Source organism: Tachysurus fulvidraco, chromosome 3 (genome assembly GCF_022655615.1).
Source record: "Tachysurus fulvidraco isolate hzauxx_2018 chromosome 3, HZAU_PFXX_2.0, whole genome shotgun sequence".
Lineage (NCBI taxonomy): Eukaryota > Metazoa > Chordata > Actinopteri > Siluriformes > Bagridae > Tachysurus > Tachysurus fulvidraco.
In genome coordinates, this window is record NC_062520.1 from 11,981,674 (window position 1) to 11,996,652 (window position 14,979).

General features: G+C 34.1%; 1 protein-coding gene and 1 long non-coding RNA gene across 2 annotated transcripts; one reads left to right on the forward strand and one right to left on the reverse strand.

Annotated features, from left to right (window-relative positions):
* Nucleotides 1-1,696: 1,696 nt before the first annotated feature.
* On the forward strand, nt 1,697-10,481 carry LOC125140810. Its single transcript, XR_007140062.1, has 3 exons — nt 1,697-1,947; nt 2,308-3,574; nt 9,778-10,481. It is a non-coding gene; the product is annotated as an uncharacterized LOC125140810 (long non-coding RNA).
* On the reverse strand, nt 3,559-4,208 carry si:ch211-198c19.1 (uncharacterized protein LOC100151013 homolog). The gene has a single exon (XM_047810699.1). The coding sequence runs from the start codon at nt 4,200-4,202 to the stop codon at nt 3,690-3,692; it is 513 nt and encodes a 170-aa protein (XP_047666655.1). The 5' UTR covers nt 4,203-4,208; the 3' UTR covers nt 3,559-3,689.
* Nucleotides 10,482-14,979: the final 4,498 nt, after the last annotated feature.

Genomic DNA, 14,979 nt, shown 5'->3' on the forward strand with positions numbered 1-14,979 from the left:
TTGTGGTGCATTGTCCAAGTGCACTAGAAGGATTTAGCAATTGAGACAGCCCTTAAAATCTCAGACTTCCTGCACTGAATACTGAACTATAGAGCTGACTGAGATGCCCGTCTACTCTCCCTATCTAATGTAACTCACCTGAGCATTTACCTGCTATTAGTAGGATCCTTATACATGTAAAATAATTTGTGTTTCTATTTTCAAAACAATCTGATTATGATTATTATTTTTACAACAGTAAATGTTCACCTTTATTATATTGGTCTTAAATGAATAGATCTGACCCTATCTAAACCTAACCCTCTGTCACTATTAAAAGTAAAGCTGGCTGCGCAATGAAAGCAAAGGAAATGAAGCTCTCAAAGAAAGGAAATGATAATGAGCCAGGAACAAAACCTTCTGTGTCTATTCAGTCTCTAATCTCCCCAGTTTGGATTTTACATGATCATAATGATCATGCTCGAGTTATCTGTTTTTTTATTTGGGTGCATTGAGGTCATTAATAATGTTGTGGAGCCAGGAAACTATAACATTTCAGGCGAGATAAGGAGAGAAGTATTCTTTAAATAGAAAACAAAATTTGGGTTAGATCAATCACGATTATGTGAATATATGAATTAACTCTGATCGCCTAACAGTCCTGATCTGCTAACACACAATTTAATGTAACTACTTAGCAGTATTAGAGGCCTATTATTAAAATCCAGAGGGAGTGCGCAGGGTCAGAATAACGTAATGAACCTAAGGCCTCAGCTTGAATTAATGTCCAAGAGCATTAGACTTCACTTAGAACTTTGTGTAAAGTATTAATCCAATTTGAATACAAATTAGCTACATAAAATATTAAAATAATATAAATATTTAATACAAGCCCTTTAATGCAGACAGATATTTATTAGCATACAGCACAGATTGTAATGGACTTTTATCTAGTACCACACCACAGATAGTATGGAGGGCAAAATCTATTCTATAAACTTACAGCCTCCCACTGAATCACTCTCCATCAATGCCATGTGATATAAATCTACAGTTTTTGTGCTGGTAAGTGAGCAAACCGAAGTGGAAAGTGAACATTGCTTTTAAATCTGAGCTGAGAGCTGAATGTGTCCTGAAACAGACCACACGAATCTCTGCAAAGCTATACATTAAAAATGGCATTGGCAATTATATTTCAGACCTCTGACCTATTAGTGATGGTTCATATGGTGGCAAATTAGTGTTATTAGATAAAACACACTACTTGAAACCTAGAGAGGACAAATTAATCCTCAGTATCTTTTAAGTTGATCTAAATGGCTATGAAGATGCTTTATCCTTCCTTGTGCTTTAATTATTAAGAAGTTATAAATCCCAGCTGGCTGAGATGATGAACACATAATATCACTGTCATATGTCAGATCTTGTGATATAAATACATGATAATAATAATTATAATATAATAATTATAAATAATATAATATAATATAATATAATATAATATAATATAAATATCACTACATATTTAGGGTTATGCTAATTTATTCAGAATTTATTTTGGATTTGGATAGTTAAATGATGCCAGACACAGAATATATGCATTCTACTTATTACTGTACGTTTTATTTACTACAGCTAATAGTTTTCACCACAAGGGGGCACTAGTACATTGCTCGACAGATATTCTAGTTGCAGACTTCCTATCACAGCTCAGAGACAGACAGCATGAGCAGACTAGGGGGCTACATGTTCACAGGAGGAGGGAGACTCCAGGTCTGCACAGTAACTCTGAAGAAGAGAGAAGAGGAGGTTTAGGAAAAGGAGGAGGAGGGCTGCTGGCACACTTCTCTTTAGACGAGAGGAAGAGAAGCACATTAATCATCCAGAGACATCTGTTCATATGCTGCTTTACAGCTCTGTCAAAGCTCTCTTGACTTGCCTGTGTAGCTCCATGCAAGGAGAAAAAAGGTGAGTAAAGAAAAGAAAGTGACTGTCATCAGCTAGAGACAACACAAATAAAACACAGGTACTGAAAAGCCAGCTATTGCAATGTGACAGGAAAATACTATACTAATATTCATTGCCATTGTCATTGTCATTGTCATTGTCATACAAGAGTAATATTAATCAGTGGAATAATGATCCTATTTCCGTATGTACTGGTATTATTCAAATTCTCCCCATATAATCCCCACTCATATTTTAATGTGCACTTAATATATCCTTTTAAAAATAGTGTTGCCATTTTTTTTATACCAAATTGTGTTTTATTGTTATTTTATTTCCACCCCCCACCTTCATTTTGGTCATATGCTGATTTCCATCCAGAAACCAGCTCTGCACATCATACAGCATCAACCACCCAGGGAGGGAGAAGACTAACACATGCTTCTGTTCTCTTCCACGTACATGAGCGGACACACCAACAATTGCCTAATGATATAGTGATTGAGAGGTGAGAGAGAATATCATCCCTCCCACCCAGACAGTATGGCCTATTATGCTCCCCAGGTTCCGGGTTACAGAAGGCTGTCTGTAAATGAACTCTCAATTTATCAGCGATTGGGGAAAATCTTTTTTGTTGCACTACCTGGGATCCCCATAGGGTGTGTTTTATTGTTCTTATACCTCTTTGTGACACTGTTAGTTGTATCTAAGGCTTGTACTGGTGTTTACACAATACACCAAGGCTTTCTGTATACTGCTAACTGTTTTGAATTATGTGAATTATGTTTGTCGGTGCTTGAGCAGTATCTGCTTTCGGTAATCCCTTTTTCCTACATTACAGTTTTATTTTGCTTACATGTGCTGGAAATTCTTATTTCACTGAGATTATATCATTACATTCTTAGAACAAGTATGAACTGTTTTAATTACTGATAACATTTTCAGGTTGTAATAGACATAATTACACAGATGAAGCACTTTAGAATTTACTGCAAACATGTTTTAGTAGTAAAAGAAATAGTAATAATCTAGTAATAACAACCTCATTTAAATGGCAAATCAAACTACCTATTGAACTAATACTACATAAACAAGATTCAATGTTTTAAAGCGTAACATTTAAACAAAGGATTTAAACATAGGATATCGTTGTCCAGTTAGTTATCATTATTCCTTTACAGTACAGTACTTCATATGTATTTATCTGTATCATCTTCAATTATATGTTTGTAAGTCAGTCTAGCTTGTACAATGTACAACCCATCACCATTATTAGCTGCAGTTCCTCCTGGATCTTCTCTGGAGCTTTACTGGGAAGTTTTAAGATTTTGTTCTACATGTATTCAGGTATTGTTTGTACTGTAGTTTGTGCTGAATGATAGTGGGAGTGAAAATGAGAAGTGACTAAATATAGAGAAACAGATGTTATATTGAGAACTGAAAGTTGTCTCACTCATAATACTTATAAATAGAAACCAACAGCTTACATGTCAGACTTTGAAACACAATTAATGATTAATTATGGTGAATTAAAATAATCTTTCTAAGACTTAATCAGACTTGATTTGATTTTGAATGAAATATTTTTTCTAGAAAAATTGCCAAAATGATCAGAATGATAGAAGATAAAGATTCAGATTAAAAAAAGGTAGGTTTATTAATTTTTTTTTAAGATACTATACAGACAAGCAAATAAAACAGTTTTTAAAATATATTTTGTATGAAACATTCCAGCAATTTTTATTATGCCCATTTCTTTGTGACTAACACTGTTGTCTTAACTCAGTGATAAGAGGCAAACCGACAATATATGTCTTTACCTTCTTATAGTGCTCTGAAATGAATATCTCCTCGATTTTGTTCTTGTTTTTATTATACTTCACAATGACTCTGTCCATATTGCTCTTTAGGTCATGTGGATTATAATATTTTCTGACTTCATAGGGTAGATCTTTGGCATGTTTGTAATTAAGGTTTCCTATGGTGAAGTAGCCATATGTCTTCTTATCCTTCAGCTTGGGTAGGAGAAAAAACGGTCCAGCATTCTTGAACTCATGGAAACCGTAATCACCTTCCATGGGGTTGCAGAGAGACACCATGTTGTTGTCAATACAGTTTTGAACATACCACACAAGCAGTGCGAGTCCATGTCTTGGAGGTGGTGTACCAAAACCTGTCTGATGCAGCTCCTCCACAGAGTTTAATGTTCTCAGGGAGGAAAAAATCACTGCTGCCATTAACAGGACATATCCAAAGAAGTTACAATGTGCCATCATGTCAGTCTATTTAGAAAGAAATAACATATAAATAACAAATTACATTAAAAACCTCAGATTTGAAACTAACTAGCTTCAAGTATAAGGAATATATTTTCTTCTAACATATATACCAGTTTTATACAAGTATGATATTTAAATGTTGGCACATTGCTGGCACATTAAACTAATGTAATTAACTAGTGTCTCTGTGATATTAAGCTACAGTACTTGCATGTCATTAGCTGTCTTCAAACACTGTTGACGTTTTACATCGAAGAACTAAATTGAATTCAATAAATTATGAAAATTAGCATGTAATAGCAGACTATTGTGCATAGATGTTTTGTGTGTCTTACCTGAGTGATTTGGCAGGTTAGTAGAAAAGACTGTTAAATGAGCGCTTTAGGATCTGTCTGTGTGCCCTGCAAGATCTGTTGGATGTGCTAGCATGGACTGTACATTAGTCAAACAGTCACGTTCCCTCCACATGTATTTTCTCACTACTACAGGATGTGGTGTTAACTGTGAGGTTTTTCTTCTCTTTTTGTCCTGTTTGTGTACTTTCTTTTCTTTTCAGTTAATACAATATAAACAATTGTGGCTAAGACATATTTAGTTGAATTTGTTATTTCAAATATTATCTTTTTTATTTAAAAAAATATCTCTAATATCTCTAATTTGCATACTTACAAAAAAATTACTAAAAATTACAATAAATACATTAAAAAGCATTTACAGCAAGGTTAGTCATGGACTGAAACAGAACGTGCTCAGACAGAAGTACACTTTGATCACTTCCTAAAGTCCATTTTACTTCTTGTCCACTATTTGACTTCAATCCTAAACATCCACCCAAACCACTGTTTAAACCAACCAGACTAAACTGAAAGAATTTGAATTTGGTATTGGAAGTCCATTAGGCTACGTCCTTAAAAAAGTCTAACAAAATGATATTTGTTTCACAGCAAAACACATTTAGCAGCAACTATTAGATCAAATGCCCTTCCATTTCTCACTTCTTCTTCTTCTTCCACTTTCGGCTTTTCCTGTCAGGGGTCTCAAAAGCTAATCATCTGTTTCCACACTCTATCCTCAGCATCGCCCACTCTCGCACCAAACTTCATGTCCTCATTTAACAAATCCATATATCTCCTTTTTGGCCTTCCTCTTGACCTCTTACCTGGCAGCTCCATCTCCAGCATCCTTCTACCAATATAACCATCTCCCTCCTCTGTACATGTCCAAACCATCTCAATATAACCTCTCCGACTTTGTCCCCAAAACAGCCAACCTGAGCTGTCCCGCTGATCTGCTTATTCCTAATCCTGTCCATCCTCATCACTCCTAAAGAGAACCTCAACATCCTCATCTCTGCTACCTCCATCTCTGCCTCATGTCTTTTCCTCACTGCTACAGTCTCGAACCCATACAGCACAGCTGGTCTCACTGTCTTGTACTGCCCTTCAACTTCACAAAACTTCACTATACAGTAGACAAAATCCATCCCCCAAGTGGCTGTCCTATTCTGTTTATATTTTATTCTTCATAAAATAATGTCAGCAGTCCTGGAGGAACATAGGCGAGTGGCTGACATTAGTCAGAGCATCCAGCACTACAGTATATAATATATGGAAGCATACAAGAACATAAATAAGAAAATTATGATGTTTCGTGGGATGTATTTAGTCTGATGGCTTGTGGAATAAAACCGAGGGTGCTTACACACCTATAGTTCGGTTCATTTGGTCCGGACCAGAAGCAAAAAATGATACATTGTAGCTTTTTAGCAGTTTTGGTTCCTTTTCACACCACACTGATCGTTCTGTTCCGCACCAGTTGAAATGAACCAAAATGCAGTCATGTGATAACATCCACATCACTCATTGGCCACATGTCTTTGAACGTATTTCCTAAACTGCTTCTCGATTGGTCAGAATAAACGTGCGGGAAATTTCAACGAATATGCTGCTTTTCATATTTCAAAGAAACTGATTTTTTTAAGTCAAGATTTTTTTAAGTTAATTTTATATATATATATGTATATATATATATATACATATATAGACTTAAATATATATATATATATATATATATATATATATATATATATATATATATATATATATATATATATATATATATATATATATATATAATGTAAATGATAACAACTCATTTGTCTTATGGATGTTCCACAACATTAAATGTTATATAAAAAGGTAGAAATAGTGTGTGAAAACATAGAATTCTATGAGAAATGCTGTTATTTTAAAAATATTGAAAAGGTATATATATAAGGGAAAGGAAAAAGGTGGATCAGCTGTCACACAATAACTAGGAATAGTGATTTTATCATATTATGTATTTTCTTATTCCCTTTATCACATCACACTGACCATGACTGGAAATATGAAGGAGGAACGAAGACAAATGAATGGAAGGAGGACAGATGAAGAACAATGGTAACAGAAATGGACTAAGAAAGTATGAGGGAATAAAGACATAGAAGATAGGAAGTGAGAGATGGAATAGACAGTGTGGAAATGACGATGAAAAAGTAAATGATCAGAGAGACAGGCTGTCAGTTAGTGGACATGGTTGGAAATGCAGTTGAAGGGGAGGAGAGTTCCATGTGAGCCAGACAGAAAAAGAAAGGGAACAAAAGTAAGCTTTTGAGTAGCCACAAGAATGTCAGAAAAGGGAGGAATCTACTCTACTGTCTTCGGTTGAGAGAGTTATTGATGGAATTGATTCTGCCTCAACTGTGGCATCTACTCAGATGCTTGCTGTGCCAGACAAACAGTTCCTGGATAGAGTGCTAACCTGAAGAGGATGGATTCACAACGCAGGAAGCATACAAAGATATACCAGCTCATATTTGTGGCAGAGCTTATCTATTTATTCCAAAACTTTATTTCTATTAATATTATCACTTGTTGATGTTGTTGAAATGACAATATTGACTAAACACTACAGCAATGATAGCATTTCTTCATTTCTCTTTTTGTAGAAATTTTCTAGTGGATGCACTCTGCTGTTGGTCTTCAAAAACTATAGATTTTCATACCGATAGTTGTGATACCCAACACATGTTCATATTCATACATATTCACTGGCTCCACAAGATATCATTATTATACCACTTAAAACAGCACAAATCACAGAAACACATTATTCATGTTAATTCTAATAAACATTTTAATTCTTAAGTCCTTATCTTATCATCTTGTTTAAAAGATCCTGTTGAAGGCCAGGTTCACATTTAGTTGCTTGACCAACTACAGTCACAATAACACAGAGACTTCAATCTATGCTCTGGTGGTAAAATGGTGGTCACTCCTATGTTATCTGGTGTAGTTAGAAGAGTCATGAAGCTTTTATTGTCATTTCAACCATATATAGCTGTGCAGTTACACAGTGAAATAAATCAATGTTTCTCCATGACCATGGTGCTACATAAAATGACACAGAGCTAGGGACTTAAGTCCTAGCCACATATAGTGCAACAAAAAGACAGAAATACAAAACTCTACAAGACAAATACACAAAATACACAAAATAACACTGACCAGTCTGCATACTGTATTATAAATTACATTGTGCAATTAGAGCAATGTGGTGTGCAAAAACAGCAACCGAGTGAGCGATTGTTGTAGTTTACACTCTACCAGGGATGTTGTCTGGTCCAGCAGATTTCCGTGGGTTAACTCTACTTAGAGTTCTCCTCATAGCCGCCGTGGTTAGACAGAGTACCTGGTCCTTGGGGGGAGGGATGGTTGTAATGTAGCGTAGATGTAGTTTAGCGCATCTGGTAGGGAGGCATCACTGTCACAGGCAGGGGATATCGTCCTGTAGTTTGTTATTGTGTGGATGCCCTGCCACATGCGCCAGGTATCTCTGCTGTCTAAGAAGTGGTTTAGCCCTTGCTGTCTTGTCCCCTGTTCTGAAAGCAGAGTCTCTAGACTTCAGCAGCCCATGCACCTTTGCAGTCAGTTACAGTACCTTTATATCCCCTGACCCACACTGTCTACTCACTTAATTGACTCCATTGTTACTTAAGCTTTACTTTTTTCTTTTTGTTTTTGGGATAATGAACTTGTCTAATTATGTTATTTTTGTAGCACTCAATTCTACTTTAAAAATTTGCATGAGTGCCCAAAGAATAATGAACACTATGTATGATGAACATTTTGAGTAGATTAAAGTATTGGTATGCTAGACCAAGTTTGAATTATATCTTTGATATAAAAGGCAATTACTTGCAAGTTGAAATGAAACCTCTGACAAGTAAATAAAAAGGCTTGCTTTGAAGTTAAACAGTAAAAGGCAGACAAATATCTGCTTAATAAATACAAAGAGGCTTTGACACTGCAACATCAATTTCATGAATGAAAAACATTTTTAAAATGAAACTGGGTATGATAAATATATAATCAATCAATGAGATATTTGTCTAACATTTTAAATAAAGGTTCATATGTCAAAGGTTCACAGCAAAATTTTCAAATATATATATATATATATATATATATATATATATATATATATATATATATATATATATATATATATTTGAAAATTTTGCTGTGTATATATATATTTTGCTCTATATATACGTATATATATACGTATATATATACGTATATATACGTATATATATACGTATATATATATATACGTATATATATACGTATATATACGTATATATATACGTATATATATATATATATATATATATATATATATATATATATATATATATATATATAGTGTTATGATATATATATCATAACAAGTACATATTTGAATAACAAAGATGTACTTAAAAATGAAACTGGAAAACTAGACACCAAAAATGAACAACATTAACACTGTTTGGCTGAGCTGTTGTTGGCAATTTCTGCCTCGAGATATTTATGCTAAGTAATTAGGTTTTTGCAGAATTGTGGTTAAATTTTGGCACATTCCTCTTGGCAAATCATCTTTAATTCTCACAAGGTTACGAGGGTCCATATGATGAACTCCAAATATGAAAATGCTTCATAAATCCTAAGTAGGATTCAAATCAGGAGATTGGCTAGACCACTTCTTTAATTATTTTGGCTCTATGTTTGGAATTGTTGTCTTGTTGAAACGTCAATCTTCTTCCAAGAAGTGAGAGTAAATCCTCCTCTAATATGATCTAATATAATCGTTTAGAATTGAATACAAACTGGTGCTACTTATGTATAAGGCTCAAAAGGTTTAGGTTCCATGTACCTAACCAGTTTTATAACTCGCTACAATTCGTCACGTTCTTTAAGATCACAAAACTCTGGTAGTTCCCAGAATATTAAAGTCTGCTAAAGGCAGTAGAGAGTTTTTATATTTAGTTCCTAAAATTTGAAATAGCCTTCCTAAAAGTGTTCAGGGCTCAGTTAATGTAGATTAAATACATATCTCTTTAGCCAGGCATACACATAATACATCCTATAACCTTGTGCTCTAGTACATCTGATCACATGCACATTATCATCAAATGCTTGCCATTATTATGAACAGCAGCTAGTCTAATTCCTCTCCTCTTGCTTATCTTTTTCTGCCCATCCTGAAGCATGCAGAGATTGTGCCAGCTCCAGTTGTGTTCCAATTTGTGAAAATTTCGGACCTCAAAGAGAAGAGGCCAACCCCATGCGGATTCTGAAGCATCTAGAGATGTACCAACTCCGGTTAGATTCCGCTTCATGATGATTTTGGACATTTGAAGAGAAGTTGCTAACCCCATGAGGACTTTGAGGAGAACAACCTCTTGATCAATAGACAAAATAACATTCTGCATATGCTATATATCTCCTTCATTGAGCATTTGAAGGCTTCAGCATGGAGGAGATGGTGTTGAATTTTTAATGAACTTAGATGATGAGCTCCTGGTTACACAACTCCAAATTTACTATACAGTATATGACTGTAGAAAGGACATTGTTTATAATCACACTCTCCTGTGTTTATAATAATTTATAATCACACTCTATAGTGTTTAGCATAATTTATAATCATACTCTCTAGTGTTTGTAATCATTTATACATACACTCTCTGGTGTCACCCAAATGAGGGTGTTCCTCTCAAGGGTTCTTCATATCATCTAAGGGACTTTTTCCTCACCACAATGATGCAGGGTTGCTCATTATGGACAAATATCAAATGGTCATTTGCTCAAATAGTTATAAATTCAAATACATTTCCATAAACATTGTATGTCCTGTAAAGCTACATTGAGAAAATGTCCATGGGTAAAAGTGCTTTACAAATAAAACATATTGCTCAAGTCATGTTTTCTTCATTCCTTTTCATGCCATTTTACTGAGTTCATGGGTTGGCAGGGTCATACAAAGTAAATCATACATTTAATTAATGTATACATTTTATTATTATTATTATTATTATTATTATTATTATTATTATTATTATTATTATTATTATTATTATTATTATTGTTATAAAATTTTTAAAAAGGGCTTTTGCTCTGTAGTCACTGCATGAGATGCTGCCATGATACCTCACCCAAATAAAGAATATAGCCCTCTTTAAAAAAGCAGCCTACAGTACATGGTGGAACTGTTGGCATCATGCTGTGTAATGTTGGCCATGTTGCTAGTTTGCTTCTCAAGCTGATGAGGGGTATGTGTAAGGGCTAGATCATTTTTTAACAATGAAAGTCATCCGCTTTTAAGATATAATCAAACAATCCACATAATTAGCACATTAAATCGTGTGTTTCTTCTATAACTGGTTGGAAATTATACTACTGCTACTACTATTGTTCTTCTTCTTCTTACTACTACTACTACTACTACTACTACTACTACTACTACTACTACTACTACTACTACTTTATTGTATTATTATTACTACTACTACTACTACTACTACTACTACTACTTTATTGTATTATTATTACTACTACTATGAATATTCAATATAAGTATATTTATTACATATTGTCATTGCTTTATATCACTGCACTTCTTTTTAATGATTTCTGATGTATATTATTAATATATACAAAATTACAACTGCATCTACAATTTTTATGCTAAATGTGCTGTATTTTAATATTAGGATGTTCATTGAGTTACGTATTATAAACTTTGCTGAGTGTACCATGCTGAAAAAACTGACCAAACACCAAGAAAATCCTGAATCCTTCAGCTGCTGATTGCAGATGCTCAGGACCTTGGGACTTGTGCTCATCTCTGGATATGAGGAGTCAGAAGTGCCTTACCTTGTGTCTTTAAGCTCAAGAACTCATGTTTTAGATTTGCCTTTATTAGGACCTGTCGGATTTCAAATCCTTTTTTCAGTCATGTATTACTCTTGGGTCAGTTTGAACCAAGGGATATAAACGTGTAGGTGTTGAGTGTCGGATCTGTTTAAATTTCATATTGTGTAAATATTCTGCATATAAATAAGGCAGTTTCAGGTAGACAAATATAAGTTACTCTATATTTTCTTCGACAATATATTAAAAATGATTAACGGTTCAATTTGACCAGAGGGCTGCACAAGGGTTAAATCCCAGCAGAACTGCTACTGCTGGAGGCACTGCAGCTGTTAAACTGCACAACACAGCAATGATTAGTGACAGACTGAACCACATTTTTATTATACATCATTTGCATATAACCAAATCTAATTGTGGATACTCTGTGGATCATGTCATATTATCGCCTTATGTACGTAGTACTAATTTTTTTGTAATGAATAAAATATCCAGCTCCCATTCCTCTTTTCTCATGCTCTAGTGCATAGGGACATGTACTGAGGGCAAGAGAAAGAGCATCTGTTCAGTCCCTGCACGTCGATTCTCTAAACACATGAACATGGCTTTTCTCTCTGCTGTCAGCTCATTCCAACTCTCAACATCATATCAAAGCCTTGCTACTTCATTACAAAATGAATTAGACTTTTAAATGATCCCTGTGCTGCAAACAGCTAGACACTGAGGCGGGGGAAGGTGGAACGGGAGAGACAGAAACACAGGCAGGCATTAGCATTTCATTTGCAAAAATTTTATGTCAAATTATTCAGCTTGATTTTGCAGTCATTATTTATTTATTTCCTCATCTCAGAGCTTACGTTGTCTTGGCATGGTTAAAGCTCCATCACCACTGCTTTGTAGTTTCTTTAATTTTGCTGGCATATGCAAACAGTGCTACAGTGTCACATGCTGTTAGCTCATCTTTCCTAAGCCCTAGGGAATTTTATGCAGAGATTTTTATTTATATATAAAACACAATTCTGCATGCTATGTTGCTTTCCAGATAAAGGCTTACTAGCAAAACTGCATTTCATGAGGGAAGAATTGTGTCTATATATAATGTAAAAATTAAATGATTAAAATAATGAAATTCAAATATTATTGAACATTGGATTTTATCATACTGTTTTTCTGAGCATTTTATAAAAAGAATAAGCCATTCTGTTTATTATTGTGAGTTTGAAAACCCTTATCCACTACAAAATCAATATAACTCATGCCCCGAGTGGCTTATTGCATTAATCTACTATGTCCTGCATGGCTGGAGACCATAGTTTGGTGAGTTCCCTGATCATTCTCAAAAAGCTAAGCCACAATTCAAAAAAACACACAGAAGTCTTTGATATAAAGTTTCTCTGAAGTTTAAAGTAAAGGTCAGCTGAAACGCCTTTCACAAAGTTAAAATGGCCAACAAAGGAAATAAAAGCTTATAAATTGTATAGCTTAAATGCTGAATTTAATTAATAGGCATAACACATGCCATTGTTATTTGAACTGGATCTACAATAATGAAAATAATAATAATTATTTTTAACACTTACCAAAAACAAAAATCCAGATGCTATAAATTTAATTAAATTAATTTAGTTAATTAATGTTATCTTGTCTGGGTTCTCACTACTCCTACAGTGTTCCTAGTAATAAAAAGAAGTTTTCTTGGAAGGTAAAAGCTTCTTGACTTGACTTGACTTGACTTGACTTGACTTGATTTGAGAACACCTGACCGACATGTTCTACCTGTCTACACCTCAGTTACCTCTCGGTCCTCAGATTTTCTCCTACATTCAAAAAACATAATGGCTGGTGGATTGCTAAAATTTCCTCAAGCTTTTGTCCATGGAACGAATATGTAGCTGTTACTAAAGATGAATGAATGGAAATATACCTGCATTAATTGACAATTTACACGCATTATAGTTTATCAATTCATAAACATCTTATGAACTTGAAGTTCTATTGTTTTTTGAAAAAGTGAACAAACAAATACTGTGAGATAGATAGATAGATAGATAGATAGATAGATAGATAGATAGATAGATAGATAGATAGATAGATAGATAGATAGATAGATGGATGAGAAGATGATGCTCTCATAAAGCTCTATTAAAAATGATTGAAGGAAGAAATAGGACACTAATCACTACATTGCACTACAAGTGACCTCACTTCTGTTTTCTCTGATTCTGCCCTCACTGATGTTATCTTTATACTATATTAAATCTAACAAAAAGGACAAATTCATTAGTTTTAAGTGAGAACATTTTAGCTGGATCATACTGAACGGATTTATGGACCCAAGCTCACTAATGAAATGGAAGTCTTAATGGCTTGCAAAGCATAGTCACACTCCAAAGAATTGCAGATACAGACTAAATTTACCACTTGAACATGAATGAACATGAAATAACAAGTCCTTAATATTTTAGAATTAATTGTAGAATATCATATATCTGGTCCACAGAAACAGACAACTATTCATAAAATAAACAAGAATTATGGTAAAATATAAGAACTGTACTGTTGCTTTACATTTCATACATTTTAAAGGGTTTTCTTGGTGCCTTAGATGAGGAAGTTAGGTGAGGTGCTGAAATGATATCATCCATACTCGCTTTCTCTCCACAAGTAAGGGCACTTTAAATTGGAAGGCACTTTAAAGGCTAATTAAATACTGGGGCTTTCTGGGCACTTTGTGTTGATGACTAGAGCAGAGGTCCTTAATGTGCCTGTCATTTTCATTTTGCTCTAAGAGAAACTTTATTACATGAAATAAAAGTGGCAGGTACCCATAAAGAGTGGAGTATGTACATGCCGAAGTGCAACTTACTTTACATTTGTACATTATTCTTGTGAATGACTATGCTGAAAACGTGTGCAAGCAGACCCTGGATCTGACTTAACCTTCGACTGTGACACACTGTGAGTTTCAGTGAAATTTGTTAGGAATTCAAAAAGTGTGATATCTTATCAAAATCTAAAGTACCAAAGAAATTGTGATACAAATGTACTATAGGCTTCACTGTTTTCTTTTATGCAAGAATTTCCTATCCAAATCCAACGTGTAATTAAATGTGAATAACAGAGTGAAAGTGCATTTCAACATGTTGCTCCTTAAAATTGCAAGTGATATCTTGTGAAAAATATGTGAGAAATTAATGTGTGAAATTAACTGTAATATCAGGCTGGACTTTCCCCTTCCAGACAGCCAAAGGGAATTTTCAAATTCTTCTTTGGTTATCATGTTCATTTCTTGTACTTTTAAAACACATGGACTTTCAATATTCTTAAGGCCAAACAGTTTGATTACAGTTTAGAAGGTGCTTTATTTATTTATTTATCTATCTATCTATTTATTTATGTTTGTTTGTTTGTTTGTTTGTTTGTTAATGAAATATTTGCTCTCTGTCTATTTTGGTAGCATCCCTCATCTACCTCCGTCTCTTAAGCATTTCATTTAAGCATTCATATTGCATATGAATTCTTCTTTTGTCCCTGAC